The sequence below is a fragment of the Borostomias antarcticus genome (assembly GCF_949987555.1).
Source record: "Borostomias antarcticus genome assembly, chromosome: 5".
NCBI classification, from domain to species: Eukaryota; Metazoa; Chordata; class Actinopteri; order Stomiiformes; family Stomiidae; genus Borostomias; species Borostomias antarcticus.
Genome location: NC_140238.1, coordinates 17545657 through 17568709, shown reverse-complemented (window position 1 = coordinate 17568709; position 23053 = coordinate 17545657). Strand labels below are relative to the sequence as shown.

Here is a 23053-nt window from a genome sequence, read left to right as displayed (position 1 = left end):
TTGTAATGTTAGCCTCTTTTTTTTTTTTTTTACATTAATTAGTTTGTGTGTCACCATGAAGAAGTGAAAGATGAAAACCCTTTCATTATATTTGACTGTAATTGCCAGTGAAGGATAATACCATCATGTGAGAAATAGGAAAATCCGCACACTGGAATTACAGCTCCCAGTTTCACTTTATTGATAAATATGCAACACTTTGACCTTTAGATCTTAATCAGGCAACTTCCAAGTTGCATATTTATCAATAAAGTGAAACCGGGAGCTCTTATTCTAGTGTGCGGATTTTCCTATTTCTCACACGTATGTATTCTATGATTATCCAGCACCTGGCCTAACAGGTTAGATGTGCGCACAACTAGGTTGCCTTTTTTAAGGATAATACCATGTCATACAATAAATATTATGTAGCAGCATGCATCAACCAGTACCTTCCAACTCATATCACTCACTAGTTCTGAATGAGGTTTACTATGACTTCTATCACTGTTGTCGTCTGAAAATCCTTTCATCTCATTTACTGTAAAGACTCTCTGTAACCATTTGTATACTCTACTAATAGTAATGTCTCTCCTATGAAGCCCATGTTTATTGCTCTGTAAATATTCTTAGCCAATAGACAAACATTTTCCAGGAGCTTGTGCGATTGTCTCGAGAGAGGTCAGGGAAGATTTTTTTCAGCTCACTTTTTTTCCCATTGGAATATGTAGAGGTGGGATCTATGCCCCCTCCCCCCCATTGCTCTCTAAGTGCTTTGGGTTGCCTATGTCCATGAAATGCGCTATACAAATAAAGTTTGATTTGAATATGGTGCATTTTTGTTCAAAGAAAACTTATTTATTTTATGTGATCTTATGTGTATATGTATCATTACTTAATTTTGTTCAAACGAATGTAGGTTCAGCCATGCATTTCCTATTAAAACAATTATCTCACTAATTGATTTATTGATGTTGACAGTGCTTGGCGATAGCCCATCTACGCCCTCTAGTGTTAAATGTGTGCCATTGAGACATAATGTAACTATACCATTAAGAATACTGTACTAAATCTCAATATTTTCTGTTACCAGCCCTTTCAACCGTTAACCCTTCACAGTTTCCATTTGAACATTCTGTCTCTATAGGCCTACCCGTTGTCAGTGCTGCTAATGCTTTGAAAAATAACATGTTTGTACTTGATCTAGTCCTCGGGTGTGCTAAATGTTGCCTATATGTGATATATATAGTAATTAAATATAGTAAGTAAATAATATGGGAACGCCCACTGATCACCGATCATATTCTACAGGATGCCTGAATAAAGCGCTGATATTTGTTGTCGTTATAAATTAGGTCAAGGAGTGGCCAGTCAGTTAATCTAAACATTTTACCGCCAGAGAAACAACCTGAATAGTGAAAATTCAAAACCTTTGATTTCCACAATTTCGAATAGCACTTGGGCTGGGATTAAAGCAAACATGCATTGCGATGGACTATTGACGATGTGTTTTTTTTTTTATTTACAAACGAGCTAAGGACTTAATAAATATGAGATAAGAAATAATGGGGCGGGGTGGAGTATGAGATATAAGCAATAATGGGCCTCGGTGGAATGTGGTCACGCGGTCCAGACGTCAGTGACAGACTTATTCTCGCGCTCTGTATATAAATCGCCAACTTTTCAAGTTTGCCTACCAAAAAAATAATATCTGCAGCATAGTTTTGTGGGAAAACATTTTAGGTCATTGATCAAGTTATTGGTCACAGGTAGGCCTATACCATGTTTCTAAAGGTACTCAGTGTACACTAGCGCCAACCAACAGTAACGCTGGGTAAGCTACCCAGCTGCAGCTAAATAGGTCAGCCCCGACGTCAGTGTGACTCCAACACGACACCGTCGTGTTTGTGTACATGTGGAATGGTAGTCGGACATAACCCTGCTTTACAGAATCCCCTGCTGTACAAACTACTTGCTCGATTTAAACCGCCTGCCGCTGCCCGAAGTGCTGTAGGTACTGTGTATTTAATATATTTATATGGGTTTAAATGACTGCCATTTACAACAGCTGTGTTCAGTTCATTTGGGAAGCTAGCGAGCGAGGTAGCTAAATAAGCGGGCAACCCGCCGCGTCGCTAGAGTGAAACGGCAGCAACGTCATTTAAAATGGCGCTAATATTAAGTTCCGTTCAGTGAGTGTGTATCCAATTAGCATAACAGCGAAGTTAGAAGACACGACAGAAAATGCATATGTAAATTATCTAGCTACTATATTGTTTTGGTGGAAGCTAGCTAACCGCACAACCATAGCTTGTTAGCAGACTAGCTGAAGTTGCTGCTTCAAGCTAACGTTAGCCCAAAACTCCTGCATCATCAGGGAGCTTGGCCTGCTAGTACTAGCACTAGCTAGCTAACTAGCTGCAATGTGAAGTGGTGGTGTTGTCAAAGCAGCGAATCCGCATGGCAGCAGTGTCTGTGTGGCAGCAAGGTAGCTGGTATGTGCTGTTGTGGTTTCTCATGTTTTTACATGTATTCGGGTGGTGAATTAATGGCTTAGCTATACATTAGCGCCGCTTGTTTACGTTTTCATGTTGCAGGTTCATCTGATGCTATTATTATGACGTCTTGCTTTACACGTGTTTATTGCAGTATTCTCAGATGGGGGATAGTGGTACGCTGTCTGAATGCTGTCTAGTCTAAATGGCCATCAGATAGCTGTGTAGTGGGTTAGCTAGCAAAGTGAAGGGTGCATCACTATAGTGATGTTTCTGCAGGAAACAACCGCTGATGTCAGGTTAGTGACTTAAGTTAGCTCTCAGCAATATAGCTAAACGTCACATTTTATGTTGTTTTCATCTGTTGATTATATAAATGCAGTAATGTTCATCCATGATGTGCAGATGTTAGCTAGCTAACGTTTCAAATGTGATTGATTTGAAAAATTATTGTAGTAAAACAATTATGTGAGCATATCTGGCTCAAATCATCAGGAACCAATGCCTTTGTATTGTGTGATATGGTGAGTATTGAGCTACTTATCAGTCCTTTCATTTGCAGATTTACAAAATAGGCCTACTACCCCTACATCACAGTATTGCCAAGACTTGTGACCATGAAGAGAACACGGCATCCCAGCAGCAGTGAAGACTCTGACAATGGAAGTAAGCATTCCTCTGCATGTATTTGCCATCAGTGGTGGAAATGTAAATCTGTCACTGTGGAAATTTGTCCTCTTTGTCATAAAATATAATTTTAATAGAATTTAGCCCATAATAATTTAAATAAACCTGCTTGGGGTAATGATTTATTTCACAATAAGACGAATGCAGTTATGAATGTATACTTTATTTTTGGTCAGGGATTCCCAAGCAAGGAAAGAGTAAGGACAGGACAGCGGAGGCATACTGCCTAAGGAGTAGGGACAGGGGCAGCATTTGGACATTTAAAGATGCACTTTCAGGTTGGGCAGATATGAGGTCTGAGAAATGAACGTCAACAGTGCACAATCATGTCGGTGAAAATCAGAACAAGCCACAATTACATACTCTTAAAGGTACCCAATGTAGTTTTTAACCACTAGTATGCGCTCTAGAGCAAATTTGAGAAGGTGGTTCCCGAAAATCACGTACTACGTCATTGCGTCAATACACGGAGAACATAATAGTGACATTTCACACATCTTTGTTGTTTTCAAAACATTAGCTAAATATCATTTTGCGAATAAATTACAAAGTAGGAAAGACATTCAAGTGATTCAACATGTTTATTAGACTACAAGGAACCATATAATCGAGGAATTTCGAAAATAAACAAATAACTGATTGTTTTGATTCACGTTTCGTTGGGTACCTTTAATGTCAGTTTGGTTAGAAAGGTAGAAAATATAGTATAAATGAAATTCAATGAATATGGTATGTTCTGTCCTCAAAGGCAATTCAACCTCGTGGTCACAGCACTCTAAATCACACCCCAGGAGAGTGAAGGGGAAGAAACCCTCTGAGGTACGTCAAGATTTTAACCCCTCTCTAATATCCTAATATCCTCCTACGGTAGGGCTCACACTACCCCAGTAGCTGTGATGGATGTCCATCTCAGTGAGTAGCTAGATGATATGTCTGACCCCATGCTGCAGGTATTCAGGACAGACTTAATCACAGCCATGAAGGTCCATGACTCCTACCAGCTGAACCTGGAGGACTTCTACATTCTAGCTGACCCCTGGAGGCAGGAGTGGGAGAAAGGAGTCCAGGTCCCAGTCAGCCCTGAGTCGATCCCTCAGCCTGTTGCCCGGTAAGAGAACCCCCCAAAACTGTAATTCCCCAAATGTATCTTTGCCATTCATTGTACTAGTCAACCCTAAAATATGTGCCATCACTAGACTGAGCCAAGAGCTCATAGTAACTCGCAACATGGGTGCTAAGTAGGGATGTGCGCAGCGACTATTTTCACTGACGACTAGACGGTGGTTTTGTAACCGATTACACGACTAGTCTAAAAACAGGATTCCCAAGTTTCTACAAAAAGTGCTAGTTAGAAAAATTGAGGATGTTTCTTAAACTCTGCAAGCTAAGATGCAGGACTATTCTTGATGTTTCCCAAACACTCAGCGGCAGCCAATTTGCACGCGTTGCGCAGGGCTGTCTCACACACTCCTTTGTTTGCAAGTGCAAAACAGTAGTTCAGCCTGTCCTTACAGCTTATTACTTAGAAAATATATAAATGTGATTTATTTTGTTTAATTGAAGAGAGTAGGCTAGCCTAAAGCCTGTAATGTATCAGTAGGCTAAAACTAGATTTCACATAAAGACCGCGGATGTCGGAGAGGGCAATAACGTTTGAAGGCAAATTTATTCAAACATTGGTCCACAAAGAATGATGCAAATAATAAAGTGAAAGAATAATAGCCTACTGTGCAAATATAACGTTTTATATGGACCTGCATGTCTGCAATAAAGTTCCTCTATCTTTCTAACCAACATTCAGCGGAAGCCAATTTTCACTCGTTGCGCATCTCGCTCCAAGTCTGGTTTGGCTATTTAAAACACAGAGTACTTTGTGACAGTTGCTTGGATGTATACTAGTATGCATAAACCTATGTTTTGCAAATGTAATGGTCTGCCTCCTTCAGAGTTCAACTCAGCAATTAGGCTGTGAAAGCGAGCGCGCCTCTTGGAATCTAGTCATAGCCTATTGTTGGACAGATTTCCGTCACGTCTTGACTTTCACAAACCAAATGATTAGGCTACATTAATTAATGTGAGCACACTTTAGTGGCAATGTGCCGTGCACCCCTGATCATTGAATAGCATAAGTTAAATTACTATAGTATTAAAGACCGCGGATGTCAGACGATAGGCTACGTATAGGTGTATAGGCGTGAATAATAGAGATTGCGCAGATGAATGAATGAGGTGACTAATTATTGAAGTATTTTTATAAATATTTTTATTTTTGATCTAATTCTATTATATTTCATTTAATCGACTATTATTTCTTAAACGGCTAGCAAAAGCTGCGCCGTTTATTCGTTTAAACGACTAGTCGCGCACATCCCTAGTGCTAAGTTACATTTTGATACAAATTGTCTGTACGTACTATAGTGTCATAGCTGACAAGGGGAAGGAGGTCCTGTTCACGAAGCCCAAGAAGTTGATCCGGACATCAGGCTCTGAGGCGCTGGGTTATGTGGACATCATCACCCTGGCTAACGGGATGTGTCGTTATGACCTGAATGAGGAGGACGTCGCCTGGCTGCAGCTGGTCAACGAGGAGTTTTGTGAGATGGGTGAGAAGTTGCCACGGCACTATGATCTAGACCCAATAAGATATTGCTCACTAAAGAGAACAAGAAAATTTGGTTGTTAACACTCATTGTACATACATTTATGGTATCTAACTGTGTGTGAATATAATGTTGCCATAGGGATGCCAGTGCTGGATGAGATGACCATGGAGAGAGTCATGGAGGAGTTTGAGAGACGTTGTTATGACAACATGAGCCATGCCATGGAGACAGAGGAGGGGCTGGGCATAGAGTATGACGAGGATGTGGTGTGCGATGTCTGCCAGTCTCCCGATGGGGAGGACAACAATGAAATGGTCTTCTGTGACAAGTGCAACATCTGTGTGCACCAGGTAAGCTGCTCTGACATCGCACACGGAACAGGCCTTTAGAGGGCTGCTCCAGTGGTATAATTCTTTGGTTGTGTTTGCATGCATGCACGGGTGTGTTCAATTTTAGGTGAGCACAGATGTATGGTGTCCTTGTGCCATTGCGTGACTGTTTTGTTCTCTTGATAGGCCTGCTATGGCATCCAGAAAGTGCCTGAAGGGAGCTGGCTGTGCCGGATCTGTGCCCTCGGTATCGTGCCTAAGTGCCAACTGTGCCCTAAGAAGGGTGGAGCCATGAAGCCCACCCGGAGTGGCACAAAATGGGTCCATGTCAGCTGTGCCTTGTGGATCCCAGAGGTGACTGCAGAACTCCCATGTCTCTAAACGGGAGTGTGTGCTTGAGTCTTGTATAGAATGCTGTCTATACAAGGGCTCTTTAAGTCTCAGCTCAAAACACACTTGTTTTCACTGGCTTTTGAGGCCTGATAGCCTACATCCCTTGTCCTGTTTTGTGTCCTGTCCTTTTATTATTCTGTAATTATGTGCACTTTATTCTGTTTTTTTTTGTTTTAGTTTATTTTATATATTGTACAGCACTTTGGTGCAACTTCGGTTGATTTTAAACGTGCTTTATAAATAAAGTTGACCTTGACCTCACAAAGTTAATTTTATTGATGGTTGTATGTGAGGCACTTTGGCCCAGTATATACAATATACATTGCTTTTATCTCTCTCCTCTTTACTTTGGCTCTTCTGTAGGTGAGCATTGGGAACCCAGAGAAGATGGAACCCATAACCAACGTGTCTCACATTCCCACTAACAGGTGGGCCCTGATCTGCTGCCTGTGTAAGGAGAAGACTGGAGCATGCATACAGGTAGAGGCCCTTCAATAGGCACTTCTGATGATACATAATGCTACCAGCCTCATGGCTACAACAAGATCAAGAAAACGGATTTAGAGAAACAACGCATGCATTTCTATCTTTGTAAAATTGATCAAATCTACCTTTGTCTCCTCAGTGCTCGGCAAAGAACTGTCGGACTGCTTTCCACGTGACATGTGGCCTCCACTGCAGTCTGGAGATGAACACCATCCTGACGGAGGAGGACGAGGTGAAGTTCAAGTCCTACTGCCCCAAGCACTCAGGACTGGAGGGGAGCGAAGGCCGAGATGCTGACTCCGGAGATGAGGTGGAGGAGGAGGAGGAGGGGGCCAAAGACAAAAGGAGTAGAAGGAGGGGGAGAATCAGAGGGATCACTGACAAAGCCATCCCAGCCACACTCCCCGCCGAAGGCCCCAAGGAGCCTGAGGGGCTGAACGGCTGCCAGCAGGAGGAGAAGAGGGTCAACCTCCGCAAACTGAAACTGCAGCAGCTGGAGGAGGAGTTCTTCCAGTTTGTGGATGCCGGGGAGGTAGCGGAGCACCTGAAGCTGTCTAAGGAGGCAGTGGACTTCCTCTACCAGTACTGGAAGCTCAAACGCAAGGCCAATTTCAACCAGCTGCTCCTCACCCCCAAGAAGGACGAGGAGGAGAGCCTGGCCCGCCGGGAGCAGGAGGTCCTGCGACGCCGGCTCCAGCTCTTCACTCACCTCCGGCAGGACTTGGAGAGGGTAGGTTCCTCGCCTCCGCCCTGTGCCTCCACTAGGGAGCAGCCGCACCAAGGGAGCAGGCGCTGGGTGACGGCTGCGGCCTCTGGCCGCAGAGTGGATGAGGAAGACGACAACAGGAGCAGGCAGAGAGGGGGACGAACCTTCTAGCTTCTTTTAGGAAGAGTTTCAATAAACACAGTGTAAAGTGCTACAAAATACTCGACTGCTATCTTTGTACTTTAACTAACTAGACGTTTACCTGGAATGTACCCCCACTCCTCCCTAGAGTTCTTATGCGTATCTTACATTTATTTTCACGTACATAGCTGAGATATTGGTTGTAAACCGAAGTAGTTTTACTTGGTGAGCAAATGCTTGTGGAGGAGTGTAAGAGGAACAGCCTGACCCAGACAGGCACAGAAGCAGGAATCCAACTCACCAGATAAGCTGTAGTTGGGAGAAAGAAGCCTCAGATAAAGCTCCTTCAATATATAAAACAGACTCTGAGCTAACTTCATTTGAGCAGTTTTTCTTTGAAAGAGAAGTGCAATATCGTAAAATGTTATGTCAGCATTCCTAAATCATGGTACCTTTTATTGATAATCTAACAGACTCCTAGCTAACTTAATTTGAGCAGATAGTGAAATGTTAGGTCAGCCTTCCTTAATCATGGTACCTCTTATTGATGTAAAATGGCAAGGGCCCCCCCCCAACATGTGCTTCTCCCTCAAGTGCAGAACCACCACCTACTCGTCTCCTCACTGTTGTGCCGTGTTCCTCTAGGTGCGCAATCTGACCTACATGGTTACGCGGAGGGAGAAGATGAAGCGCTCGCTGTGGCGTGTCCAGGAGCAGATCTTCCACCACCAGGTCAGACTGCTGGAGCAAGAGCTGCTGTCCGGTAAGTGAGACGTTCTCCCACTTCTGTCTCTGTGCTTCCCTGGGTTTGGTCTTGTGAGACGTTCTCCCACTTCTGTCTCTGTGCTTCCCTGGGTTTGGTCTTGTGAGACGTTCTCCCACTTCTGTCTCTGTGCTTCCCTGGGTTTGGTCTTGTGTTGTTCCAGTCATGACGGCCATCATTTCCCCCCCCCTCTTTTGTCCTAGGTGAGGTGTCAACCACGAGTGTAAAAGACATCTCGTCTTTGAGTTTGGTGCCTGCGCGTGGCTCCGTGACCAAACGGGGCTCCCTCAAAAAGGACAGGAAGAAGGGAGGCCACAGGAAAAGTGTCGTTAACGTGCCACCCAATCACGGTGAGGGGGAGGATCCCAAGAGACCGCTGGAGAACGAGGACAAGGTGGTCGGCCACGCCAGACTGCAGCAGCCCAAGGCCGAGGAGGTCGTCAACTGCATCAGACCACACAAGCCAGAGGAGGGGCGAAGCGTCGGGAGGGGAGGCCCGTTCCCTGACCTCCAGCAGAGGAGGGTCAGTGTGGTGCTGACCAGACTGAAACCAGGCAATGACCTGTACACAGAGGATAGGAAGAAGAAGAGCGGACTCGAGGAGACGTCCCCCGTCAAGACCAAAACCAGACCGGGGACCAGTGCGGAGGACAGTCTTGACGGAGCGTCTAGAACTCAACCGACCCGCGTTTCCACAACCACAAGACCCAACGGTTGGCTGAGGAAGGACCCCTGCACCCAAGCTAATGGATCCCTCTTATCTGGTGGAGCGGCGGGAAGCCATCTTAAAAACTGGGGGAAGTTCAGAATCCCCAAGAGGACTGGGAGACCGTTGGAGGTGAGGGAGCAGGAGGTGTCAGAGCCAGCCGCCCAGCAACGCAAGCCACTGCTCAGGCCTCTCACCAGCACTAGCGAGCCCTCTTACCCCAGGACCCGCCTGCGCACAGGGACAGAGAGCAACGTGAAGCCTAGCAGCCCTGAGGAGAAGAAGCCTTGTGTGAAAAGATGTCATTCTCACCAGCTGAGGGGCGGCGACTCGCTCTGCCGGCACTATTGCTCTGACATAATCCGGCGCGGGGTTCTAGCCTCCTGATTGATGTTTCGATAAAAAGGGTAACTTGAAAGTGAAGCTGGATACCGTGGTAGTTGAGAACAGAGCTAACTGATGGTTGTTTTTCTCAAAATCAAGGAAATGTCAGATTCACAGAACCAATATTTATTTAATTTGTAACATTTTATAGTGATATTTTATTTTTCATAAAAATATTGTTGAAAAGGTGTCATGTTGCCACTTACTCTAAACAAGCAACTACAAGCAAAGTTCTGATTATTGCTTGGGACCATAAGCTATGGATAGTAATATTTTTATGTTTGGATGTCATATTGTAGTACTTGCAGCAAGCCAGTCAATTGTTTGCACTTAGTTGAAAAAGGTAACAGCACTCTATCAAGCAATTTTCATTATAAAAAAAAAAATCATTAAGTAGATCATTAATCTAGTCATCTAATCATTAGATTAACCAACCTTTACCTTTTTGGAATCAAGTGGTTAGTATTGAACTAGATGTCTGAGGTATTCTGTGAAAGCAGCTGGGAGTGCCTATCATTCAAATCATTATATTCATGTCAGCAAGGACTTCTTGATCTCATAAAAATTTCAGTACACCTTCAAGATCTGTCTTCACCTGTGGAGACCGAAAACCTATTTTTTATCTGAAATTGATGTAGAATTAAGAATGGGTTCTTAGAACAGTCGTGTATTTGAATAGTGAAAGGATATCATCATTGTGTGCCTATCTTATTTTAAGCATTTGCACTAAGAGAGGATGGCACTGAATAAGGTTAAGATAATTATTTTTACACTGAATCATTTTGTATTATTGCTGCTGCTGTACTAGTTAAGCAAATTCATTTCATGTCATGTCTTTAAGATAAATAAAAGTATATACAAGCGGCACTATTTGTTCCTGACTACTTTTTCATTATATCATCATACCTAATACGTCATAGTACATAGAACAACATTCCAGTATTATAATTTTGGTCTTTATTTTAATTAAATCTATTGTTCCAAGTCCATTTATGTGGGGGGAAATGTGTGTTCAGGTGACTGTAATGCTGTATAAAATGGTGTCCCGTGCTGTACAACAAGTATATATATATATATAAAAAAAAGATTAACCCTCATTTATGGACAGCTCACTCAGAACTCGTATGGACATTTTGATCTGTGATTGTGATGAGTGAATGCAGCAATTTATCATTGCGTACTCAAGGTGAGTAATGTAGATTATTCTGAACCACCAATGATCTGAGGCCACATGATGGATGCAGTAAACCTTTATTTAACAGTCTTGCAGGTATAGGCACTGCAGTAAACTTTTGCATGATTCAACAGTTACGAAATCTTGCACAAAAAAAGGTATTAGCACTGCAAACATACATCTTTAGAAACTGTACGGTATTTACAATAGATGCATCACTATTCCCACTTATACATTATGTACATATTAGTTTCTTACTAGGACAGTAGTTACAATACCCCTAATCACACTTATACTTAAGCTCTAGAGGGAATTACAGTGCTCACAAAATAACTTGCTGAACTACATTCACTCATCAAATAATCACTGCTAGGATCAAAATACTTAAGCATGTGAACTTTAAAATACTCATCCAAGACCTGCCCCCATAGGAATAGGTGTGAACATATCCCTTCCATTGGGGGGAGAAAAACAAGAAAGGTGCAGTTTTAAATCGTCTCAATTTGGTCTACACCTAAAGTTACATGAACTTCAGCAGGGAACTGGATATCTTTCAGCATGCCCATAGGCTGAATCAAAATGCAGAGGTTAAACTAAACAATCCTCATAACAGCATGGAACGGCTAAACCACACATTCCCAAAAAGAGTATATAATATATGTATATATATAGTATGACTTTCTGAATGTAAAAAAGGCACAGGTATATGGGGTGGTTGTTATCACCATGTTGAGCCTGCAGATCCAGGCTAACTTGGTGCCCTCTCATCACCACCACCATCCTCACCATTTTGACTTCAGGGTCTCAACAATTACTTGTCTTGTCTTTATTGCTAACCGGGTACGTAAAGCTTTGCTTTGAATCACACAAATTTGTAACTTTTTAGGCACCTTGACTGATCAAAAATCAAATTAATATAAAAGACCTTTAATCTGAAAAGAACTAAAAATTTGTTTTACAAAAATACTAAACTGAAAAATAAAACCTAGCAGACACAGGAAATAAAAACACACTACCCTAAACCCATAGAGGTGAATTTCTTGACCTTGGGTCTGCTGAAGAGCCAGCCTGTGCTTGTGCCATAGCAGCCCATAACCTTGTGAGAGACAGTAATTAGTGGTGGCTAGAAACGGTGTGTGTAGGGGGGGGGGGGGGTCTTCAAGATGGAGTAAAAGCCAACAATAATGTTTCAACTCGGCACTTTTAATACTTTTCAGTATCTCTATTTCTCATCAGGTAGGTTATGAGTTTGCCAAACATTCATTTAGGGCCCCTTGCATTACTACAAAATAAAATAAAATTGAGGGGGGGAAAAGTTATGTATTTGTCTATAGCTAAATGTAACCTACAGCCTACTAAAGGAAACAGACAGGCCATTCAGGGCCTACCCATAGTGTCTTGTGTTTAATGAGATCGCTTGTATAGAAAAAACAGCTTCGATTTGTCAAACATTACAGTACTAACAACATTCCAGTATTATTTTAATTTTGGTATTTTTTATACACACATATATAGATATATAAACCTCTATTGTTCAAGATCATTAATATGGGGGGGGGGGGGGGCATGTGTGTTGAGGTTCAAGTTTGCTGACTATAATGCTGTCTAAAATGAGGTGTCCTGTGCCTTGTGCTGTACCACAGATGTGTTGTTGCCTCAGTGCAGACGAGTAAAAAAAATAATAAAAAAAATGTAAAAAAAACCCCAACAACAAACAAACACAAGAACTAAAATAAAAAAAAAACAAAAAAAAAAACAACAACATGAGGACGCGGAGAGTAGCTGGACCTGATTTTGGACTCCCTGGCGCTTTAGAGCTAAAACAGGATTTCCCTGACGAGGCTGTTGATGTACAGTGCCTTCTGTTTCTGATCTTGAAGACATAATTGTGGAGTTTGCTTTCCATTCATACTGGGACTGGCTGTTAGAGTTTGGTGCCCCCCCCCAGCTCTACACCTCCTGACCTTTCCTGCAGCCTTTGGGGGGACGGGGGATCTCGGGGGTCGCTGCCTCCGGCTGCTCATGCTCCTGACAGCACAGCTGCCCGGTGGAAGGCCAGAGGCACAGCGCCCCCTCCTGGTGGGCCTTGCAGAAGGAGTTGGGGCAGAGCTGGCAGAAGGCCTCAGAGTTCTTTCCGCAGACGTCACAGTGGTGCCAGGGGCAGTCCCAACGGCCTGCCAGGGACACAACCAGACCATGGTCACACACACACACACCTCGCCACACCACACCCTGTTACTAGTTCAATATTTTCCTGGTAATACATGTTTTTAGACTTCTTACCAAAGGGTCTCTTGGTGCGGTCCAGGCAGGACAGGTGATAGGCCTTGGTGCAGCTCTTCTTGTCACACAGCACCAGCTGTCCTCCATCGCCACAGCGGAAACACTCGTCCTCCGATGGCTTCCTCCCCTCACTCCGCCGCTTCTTCGGCTTCTTCTTCACCTTCTTCCCTTTGGGCTCTGCAGTCTGGCCGTTGGAGTTCTGGGATTCAAGCAAACGCCGTAGATCGTCAGCGGGGCCCGGGTTTACAAACCTGATGTCTTTTTAACACGTCCGAGTTTGCCTACTCACGCCAAGGGCCTACTCACCTTAGGCCGGTCTCCGAGGAAACCGCTGCAGTTGGGTGCCCCGCAGCGACACACCGTCTTCTCGTTACCAAGGCAGTCGAGGTTGTAGTTGAATGTGAGCTCGGTTCCTGGAGGGCAGGAAAGCAAGAGCCACATTTGGAACAAAGACAAGACTGAACATGTGTATTCCAGTTCACATAATGAATGAGGACCAGAGGCGGCCGCGGCAGCAGGGCCAGCCCTCCAGTAGTCACCTGCAGGGATGTCACACACGGCGAACAGCCCCACTCGTGTGTCCCCGTTGACAGTCCACTTCTGGGTCTCACAGTTGGGCTGGCAGCTGTGGTTCATGAAGCGAGAGTAGTTCCCCTTCGGACCTGCATCTATGATCCGGTCCTGCCAACAACAACAGCAGGTTAGAGCAATGGAGGAGCACTTTGTTTCTGAAATTATAAGCCCATGCAATTATTTCAATTGTGACAGAGAAGAGCTGAAACATTTGTGGAGGGATGAAAACCATTGCAAGGTATTTAAGATTTAAGAACACAATGCTTTAAATATGTGCGATCTTCTTCAAGTTGTTCTGTTGTATTGTTTTCTATAATGTCACAGAGGACTTGAGTGTAACACTCCCAAAGCAATACTGTTTGTCTAGCTCCAGAGCGACAGTTACTGCCACTGAGTGGACAGAACCTCTTCGTAGTGGAGCAGCCAATGTCCTTGTTTGACAGCTATACCCAGGCAGGCGGGACTAACCTTGTAGATGGTGAGCATGTAGAAGTGAGTGATGTCATTATCCTGGGCATACTTGATCCTGGCTCTGCACTCCTCCTCGTCAATCAGCTCCCCCACATACTCGTTCACAAACTCCCCCTGTGGGAGAAGACGCGGCGTCCGGTCAGAATACCGACACCGCCCTCTCCACAAACTGACCCCCCCCCCCTCCTGGTGAGTATGTCAACTGACCAACGCAGTTCTCCCTCCTCACCTTCTTGACGTCGCGGAGGGCCAGCAGGCCCCAGCCCTTGCCGGCCGTCCTGATGACCTTGGTCTCGGGGTAGAGGCGCTTGGTGAAGTCCTGGTTGCAGCAGCGCTCGCCGCTGGGGCACACCTGCGGGTGGCACTCGTACATCAGCATGCGGTTCAGACACTCCGACTCAAACCCGCACGGCTTCTCGTCGGTGGGCTTGCAGTTGCACTTGGGGATCTCAGACACGTCCGCCGTGTACACCTGCACCTTGCCGTACGGCTTGTTGATCTACAGGGAAAAAAGACGTTTCTGAAATTATACACTGTGCCGCCATCTTTAACTTTGTTGGAATTTGCAAGCATACAGACGAAATTGGAGGAGGGAGAGAATTCAGACCTTGATGTACTTGTACGGAGATGGTTTTCTATTATTCTCCTGCGTCTCCTTGGCCTCCCGTTCCATTTTGATCTCCTTGAAACGAGCTTCGGCCTCCATGAGAGCTAAAGAAACAGATCTCAGCTGGCCTAATAGGCTCTTTCACTGGCATTCGCATGCTAAAGACGGGACGTGTACTGTAGATGGATACAGTAATGTGTGGTTGTTGACCTTACCTCTCTTGAAGATCTTCCCAATGCCGGTCTTCGAGTGCTTGTAGCCCCTGTCTCCCTCTATGTAGGGGAACACCCGGCCCTGGTGGGTCCAGAAGTAGTCCTTGGAGCCGAAGAAGAAGACGGGGAACTCTCCTATCTCGTGCCGCAGGTGCTGGATGTTGGTGGGGATGTTCCGTGGGTGGCGGATCTCTGCCGGCCACCACCTGAGGAGAGGACAGACAGACAGAGGACAAGAGGGAGAGGAGTGAGGACACACTCAAACGCGTCTCCCTAAATTATTTTTTATTTTCCCATGGCCTCTTGACGGCGGAGGGGGAATTCAAGCAAACGCCGTAGATCGTCCCCGGGGGGTTACTTCCTGACCTGTAGAGGCCCAGCTTGACCCAGATGATGTCGTTGTACTTGGGCTTCTTCCCGGCCCGGCAGTCGTTGCAGAACCAGCTGCCGTCGGGCATGGCGATGTTCAGGCAGTCGGGGTGGAAGGCGGCGGGACAGGACTCGCAGCACAGCAGCCGGCCGCCTACAAGCACAGCACAGCACGCCAAAACGCCCGTCACGCCCGACTCGGGAGGAGGGCCCGGGCCGGCGGAGGGAGGGAGACAGGAGGGAGGGAGAGAGAAGGGAGGGAGGGAGGAGGGGAGACGGGAGGGAGGGAGGAGGGGAGACGGGAGGGAGGGAGAGGGAGATGGGAGGGAGGGAGAGGGAGACGAGAGGGAGACGGGAGGGAGGGAGAGAGAGACGGGAGGGAGGGAGAGGGAGACGGGAGGGAGGGAGAGGGAGACGGGAGGGAGGGAGAGGGAGACGGGAGGGAGGGAGACGGGAGGGAGGGAGAGGGAGACGAGAGGGAGACGGGAGGGAGGGAGAGGGAGACGGGAGGGAGGGAGAGGGAGACGGGAGGGAGGGAGAGGGAGACGGGAGGGAGAGGGAGACGGGAGGGAGGGAGAGGGAGACGGGAGGGAGAGGGAGACGGGAGGGAGACGGGAGGGAGGGAGACGGGAGGGAGGGAGAGGGAGACGGGAGGGAGAGGGAGACGGGAGGGAGACGGGAGGGAGGAGGTACCCACCTTTGGAGCAGACGAAGCACCAGCAGACGTTGACGTGACTGTGCTGGCTGTAGCCCTTCTTGGCGGCAAAGTGGTTAGTGCAGACGATGGCGTTGGGGCTGAGCATCTCGCTGCCCGCCGCCACGCACAGGTCTCCGGTGTGGTACGCCACGGGACAGCGAACGCAGCGCATCATCTTCCCTGCAACACGCGCAAACGCCACACTCACCATGAACTCCACATCCCATGCTTCTTTTACATCTGTAAACTTTGTAATTTTCGTAATTTATAACTTGGAATTCGGAACCGACTATAGGAGTTTATCTATATCAAGCATAATCTTGGAACTGGTAGCAACATTTCACTGTGACTGTACAGCATACATTACATGTGACAAATAAAAGGAATCTACTAAAGAATATAATAACTTCAGTTTAATAAGTTATACGACAAGCTTGTATTCCCCTGTCATGCACTGCCCCTCACCCTTAGTGGACTTGGGTTTGGAGCGGCAGCTATAGTGGCAGTTCAGGCAGGTGTGCAGTGGGCAGCGGAAGCCCTTGTTGTCGAACACGGTGAGGGCACTGAGGCGAGCGCAGGCCTCGTGGTAGAACCTGCCGCAGTGCTGGACGCTACAGCGTCTCACTTCCCCCTCTGACCGCTTACAGGAGAAACACAGGTGCACGCCTGGGAGGGAGGGAGGCAGAGAGAGAGAGAGAGAGAAAGAGAGACAAGAGTGAGCGTGTGCGTCGGTATCAAGCACCGATCCACTACTAGCTTGGCTGGCGCCCTGCAGAGCCCTCACCTGAGCTGCACTCGTGGCACAGCAGCTTCCCCTTGGGCTTGAGGGAGAGGCCCAGGCACTGGAGGTGGAAGGTCCCGCAGCACTGGCCCTCACAGGGGAGGACGTCCTCTCCGGCGTGCTCACACACCTGCGACAGCACAGGAACAGCTTCAGGGGCCAGTCATCCACCTCCGCCTGACCACGCTGTCAGCAGTGTTGCACACACAGGAACACAAAGGAGAGGAGGAGAACAGAAATGTAGGTCTTTTTTTTGGGGGGGGGGGGGGGTCTCACCTGGCAGACGCTCTCTTTTTTGGCGCCGCCGTTCTTCTTGGTCCCATCGATGCTGTCGCTGGGGGATTCGGGACGCCCCTCGCTCCCAGAGCCCTGGAGAACACAGCGCACCGGACAACCGCTTAAGTTGAGGCAACAGCTTGATCTCAACGCAGCAAAGTAACCTGCTCTCCAGGGGTGAAAATTAACTTTTTGGCTCACGGTGAGTCACCTGCCAAGGGGACTGTAGATGAAAAAAATCTACCGGCCAAGTTTTTTTTTCTTTTTCAGATAGCCTTCCGAAATCTCGTCGCCAATTGGAAATTTTACCTGCATTTGGCTGGTGGCAGGTGTTCATTTTCAGCCCTGCTGCTCTCCATCCCCGTTTCTCCGTCACCATCTCCACCCGGCTCCGCGTGGACCCACTTACCTCTGGCTCAGGACTGGGCGGTGACCTCCTCTTCTTGGGCTGAGCGGGAGCCGATTGGTCGTCTGAATCTTGTTTCCTCTTCCACACACGCTTTGGCTTCTCGGGGACATTTACCTCTGTAGATGTGCGGGGTAAGAACAGGCTCAAAATTGCTCAGATGAGACCTAGTCACAAACAACAAGACGGTAGGGCTCAGAAACATGAACGGTTACCAGACAGCGATGCCTTTGAACCCTTGGTTCCCTTCTTTATTTCTGCATTCGTCTTCCTTGTCTTTCTCTGCTTAGTGGTAGAAGAGCTGTCTGAAGCCGGGGTCTGAGAAAGGAGAATCAGACTTGTTAAACGGTCGTCTACAACGACACATACTGCGTACAATAGTGGAAGGTCTGATAGCTATGATAACTCACCTCCTGCTTTTCACCAACTTTTCCCAATTTACGCTTCTTCTTGGGCTGTTGTTCCTTCTCCTCATCGGTTTTATCTAATGCCCTTTTAGAGGACTTTTTCTGTGCCTTCAGACCTGGAAACACAGCGAGAGCAAACCAAGTAAATACATGCAGATCACAGTGAGTTTCCATTAGCATAGTACATGAGAGGCGGATCTTTCATGCAGCAAAAGAGCTGGGGGGTGATGAGATGCAGTAGGCAGGAGAAAACAAAACCACCTTTGGACTTCGATTCCTCAGTAATCGGACGGCTCTTCATCTTAGGAGCTTTCTTGGTAGGTTCTGTCATGTTGGCTGCAGAAGAAATTATCTTGGACGTCTTTCTCACCCTCTTGGTAGGTGGTTGAGACTTCAGTTTGGACTTGTTTTTTTTCTGAGATTCAAGTAATTCTGTCTCTGTTGTCAAAGTGGCAGGATCCTGAAAAGACAAAACATACAACTTCCTGTAAAGCAAAACCAAAATCCCTATCATCATAAATATTCTCACCATACTTCAAGTCCTATGGAAATGTAAATATACAGACCTGTGAGAGTGACTGATGTGGTCCTTCTTTGGAAAGGCTCAGGACCTTTGCTTTCTTCTTTAACGGTGAAGCAGTGGTCTTGCGTCTTCCTTGTTTGGCCGTGGTGGTTTTTGTTTTGGGGGTCGGGGCCTTCTTCCCCGCTGAAGTGCTGTCTTTGGGGTCAGGGGTGGGGGGAGCAGGCTGGACTGTGGGGAGTGGTGGTGGGCCGAGTCTGGATGCCTCCTGTGGTCCCTGCTCCTCCTCCCCGCTTGCCTTTGCTGGCGCTGGCCTCAGCTCCTCTAACACGCGGGGGTTCAGGTGCGGCCCGTCGCTGTCGTAGACGAAGGTGAACATGGCCATGCGCTCTTCAAGTGCCATGCTGGCAGCCTGCTTAGCCTGGGCGATGCCCATATTCCACTGGCCCCGGAGTTTACGAGGCACTGAGGGAGTGGTCTGCTAGACACAGGAAATATATATTTTAAACATGCTACTTTAGTAGTAACAGCAATACTGCTGTTTGTATTTGGTTCGTGGCTATGATTCCTGTATGAAGGTTCCAGGTTACCTCTCTGTGGATGACTCGGGAGGCTGGCTGTTTGTTGCCTTGGCAGAGCTCCTGGTACTGCTCCTCGCCATTGAAGGACACCATGCTTTTCTCAAAAATATAACCTCTCTCAGGAGCATCTCCAAAGTACTGTACATGGTACAGCAGCCCTGTCCGGCTGTTCACTGCAGAACAAAACATATAAAACATCAAATCCTGAAATTTACTTCCCTATTTCATAAGCAATTTGTCTACGTTTTTTGGGGGGGAGTATGTACCTTTCTGTTTTTGTTTAAAGTGTTCATTGAGTTCAGGGTCTGTGGTCACAATGCAAGGCCACCAGGGGTACCCAGACACCTTGGTCCACACGACATCGCCAACAGAGAAGCAGATCTGCAGGGGGGGGTCCTCTTTCTCTGCCCCCTTCACCTCCGGAAGAGGAACAGGCACCTGTATCAGAAAACATCAGAGCTGTCACAAATCGTATCGCATTATATGGATCACGATCATTTCATGACACTGCTCCATAGATCTCAATAACATGTCATTGTCCCCCACCCTGCAACGGAAGGGGGGTACTTTAGATTGACCTCTGTACGCTAATGCATCCGGCACACACATACCACACATTTTTTCCCAGTGACAAGTACATTTTGCTTTGAGTTTGTACATAAAAAATGCTTGGTGTCTCAGTAAAACTAAAAGTATAGTCTATTCTACTTAGGAGGCCATCTACTTAAATGCCTACATTTTAGACTAAACCAAAAATATAATGGGCCTATATCCTGGCTCTATAGATGCATCTAGAAATGCCCACTCCACTTACAGTCAACCACTGTACGTGCTGACGACACACATCTAGGTGGGGGACGACAAGTTCACGTTCTATTCAGCAAACAAAGAAAATCATAAAAAGGAGCCATTAACCTTATTGGCTGATGCAGAGCTCTCCTCTGGCTGCACACTGACAGGAGGCTGCAGAGGCGCAGGTGAGCAGCCGGGTTTGGGCTGAGGTTTTGGTTTAACGGGCCGCCTCTTTCTCCCCTGGCCATCCTTCCCTTTGTTGGGTGCACCCAGCATGACATCAGCAGGGGCCATGGCTAGATTAGGCCCCTCTGCACAACAGGGCTCAAACCGTGGCGACTTGCCGTTGGCTACCCTCCTCGTGATCTTTAGCTTGAGCTCGGGAGAGGCACCCTTTCGCTGGGGGCTGCCGTGTGTCGGGGGGGCTTCGGCACCTTTCAGGGTGGGTGGCTCGGCGGCACACATCTTGGGCAGCTTGTCCTGGTCCCCGTTCAACACGCGAGAGGTTAGGTCTTTGAGCCTCTCGTGACTGTGGTTGTGACTGGTCATCTTCTGTAGAACACTGTCCTGTAAAGTAGCAGCCAGCTGGACAGCTGCTTTATCCATTAGCAGGGCGGGGTCAGCGCCCATGTCTCCCCGGCTCTTGCGTCCGGTAAGCGGCTCAGGCGGCTGCTTCATGCTGACTGGACTTAGGGGCTCAGGCATCAAAGGCAGGGATCCACCCTTACTGTCCATCCCCTCCAATCCAATCCGAGGCTCACTGAGCTGCAAGACAAGGAGTAGGACATGACAACATGAAGACACTCAGAGACAAGAATGGCACTTGACAATACAAAGACAAACTTTACTAACACAAGTATTTCCATCAATCTTCCCATCAAAAATTTACAAATATAACATTATTGTTAAAACTAACAAAGTATCTTCGCAATATGATAGTTTCACAATAGGATAGTTGTACGTTCAAATAGTGTCGAGAGATAACTAACAGTGGTCGCAAATCTCACCTCAAATACATGATGACTTTATTACAAAACATACGGATGAAAATGAACACGCGTGCAATTTAAATAAAGCGACACCGGCGAGCACATTTTCTTACCAAATGAACAAAGGGGCTTCTAAGTTGTCTCTAAACCTTAACTTGCTGCACCCTACAGTCTCATGCTGAGGAGACTGCAGAATGGCCAGAGAGCGGTGCAGCTGCGAGGAGCCACATGCACTGAATGTCCAGAGGATAGAATGTGCGTTGACGCCATCACTAGAAACCAGCAGCAATAGAAACTAGAAAGCCGCGGAAATGTAGAGACAGCTGACAGACCAGCGACGCCAGAATAATTCTTAAATTCTCGTGTCCAGTTAAAAAGCTAACGTTGGCTAGCTACTTATAATTTCAATGTGATACAATTTGAAAACAGCTACATTGATAGGCTCGGAGTAACCTATCCCACTTTAATCGGATAAGTTAGCTAGCGAGGAGCTTGCTAGCCGGCTAACATGATCCACCACATTTTGAGATCACTTGATGTCTCTTAGCTAACGCGTTAATAATCTATCTAACGTTGGTTACCAAACGAAGTGTTGATGACAACATGAATGTCGATTTTTGTGACACCCGTTAGTTGGTCACGTTAGATAATTTCTAAGTGCAGAGTACGACAGGGTGAGGGTCTGTCTAATTGCTGGGTATGAATGGGCACGGGCAGTTCTACATTACTGAAGAATGTTGCTAGACTGGCAGAACAGTTAAGTTAGATAACATTCAGTGCCTCCCTAGCTGGCTACTGTTCGTAGTTTTTAATCCCGAGCCATATTTGAACTAACGCTAGCTAGCTAAACATAAATTAGCTAACGTTAGCGTCACGACTCTAAATATTTCAAGCCTTGCTAGGTAGCAAGCCAGCCAACACGTTCGCTCGCCAGCTAGCAGCAGTAGCTAACTTCGCTAGTTAGCTACAGTCCAACATCCATACAGTCCAACTTGCTAAATGCTAACTTAGCTGGCTAGTTAGCCTTTTGCTAAATGTAGACAAGTTTGTTGAAACAAGATTACACTATTACGTTTCGCACAACGGATGCCCAACGATTTATTTAATTACCTGTTGAGTTTCCCGATAAGTAATCAAATGGGAAAATATGTTGGTTCAAACATCTTGAATACGACGAATTTCATTCAACTCGAATCAAAGCTTGCGGGAAACTATCCTCCCAATCAGCGCGAAAAATAGTCACTCGCGATTGGTTAGGAGCAGCTGTAAATTCAACCGGGACCTTTCAAAAACCAACCGTATCCCCACTCCACTTCAGAACACCATTCAAAATACGTATTTTTCTATGGCGGGAGAACTTTATCGTTCTGTCTCTCGGGAACATTTTAATATACAATACAAACTGTTTAAATTGCATATGTTGTCATTTTACTGTATCATAAATAACCAAGAAGATAAAGCGGATGACAACATCAATGACGTCACGTGAAATACTAGACGACATGCAAATAAATTTTGCAGTACGACATTATTCATTTTGACAAGCATCGGAAAATATAGCCTACATTTGTAGTTAGGCGACTATATGTATTTGTAATGGTTTCAAATAATGTGTTTAATGTCGTGGATGTTAACTGTTGTGAACATTATATACCTGAGTTGAGTGGTTTAAGCAACAGTTTATTCTACCAAATAATTATGTCGAAGACTCCAATCCAACTAGTGCAGTAGCCAGCGGGCATCAGTTTGATTGACGGTTCCACTGGCCGCTCAAAGATCAGTCCGGTCCGTGGGCCGGTCATCACATAAAATTCGTTTCACATTTTTATACGCCGGCGTTCGCCTAAAGAACATTACCGGCGAGGGTGGAATTCACCGACACTGAAAAACTTATTTTGAGCTTTGATCAATATTATTCACTTTATACCGACTATGGCATAATACACAGTATATGTGTATACTTAGTCGACGATAGGGCATGAATTTAATCCCACCATACGTTCAAACGAAAGATGGCATCTTGTCCTAAGGTTTTAGCCCTATAAACCAGACTCATCGTTAAAAAAAAAGTGACTTTATGACATTTTTTCGCATTAAGTCTGGTTTACTACACTACTAATGTTTATGTATTCACCTGTGCTTTAATGTAGACACCCCTCAAACTGTAGCAAAGAAAATTGTTCGCGCCCACTCAAAAACCGCCCGATCCCAGCGTATAAAACGTTCTTACCCATAACCTAGCG

General features: G+C 46.2%; 2 protein-coding genes across 4 annotated transcripts; one reads left to right on the top strand and one right to left on the bottom strand.

The window, feature by feature from the left end:
• Positions 1–1880: 1880 nt before the first annotated feature.
• On the top strand, positions 1881–10529 carry jade1 (jade family PHD finger 1). 3 transcript variants are annotated; one of them, XM_084438559.1, is made up of 11 exons: positions 1881–1989; positions 3037–3140; positions 3910–3980; positions 4112–4269; positions 5580–5764; positions 5903–6114; positions 6280–6447; positions 6850–6966; positions 7112–7702; positions 8465–8582; positions 8786–10529. In XM_084438559.1, exons 2-11 carry the CDS (start codon positions 3092–3094, stop codon positions 9673–9675), a joined length of 2559 nt encoding a protein of 852 aa, XP_084294685.1. In that variant the 5' UTR covers positions 1881–1989; positions 3037–3091; the 3' UTR covers positions 9676–10529. The 3 variants fall into 3 exon arrangements, with proteins under 3 accessions (XP_084294685.1, XP_084294684.1, XP_084294683.1); XM_084438558.1 differs by having other exon boundaries at positions 1895–1993; XM_084438557.1 differs by having other exon boundaries at positions 1901–3140.
• Positions 10530–12796: 2267 nt separating this feature from the next.
• nsd2 (nuclear receptor binding SET domain protein 2) lies at positions 12797–20556 on the bottom strand (the record flags this gene model as incomplete). The annotated part of the gene is made up of 20 exons (XM_084438977.1): positions 12797–13020; positions 13130–13328; positions 13436–13542; positions 13669–13810; positions 14171–14287; positions 14403–14672; positions 14781–14884; positions 14996–15198; positions 15359–15515; positions 16059–16238; positions 16524–16724; positions 16843–16969; positions 17116–17208; positions 17525–17640; positions 17737–17839; positions 17932–18044; positions 18578–18926; positions 19039–19202; positions 19296–19467; positions 19945–20556. The coding sequence occupies 20 exons, from the start codon at positions 20554–20556 to the stop codon at positions 12797–12799; spliced, it is 3753 nt and encodes a 1250-aa protein (XP_084295103.1).
• Positions 20557–23053: the final 2497 nt, after the last annotated feature.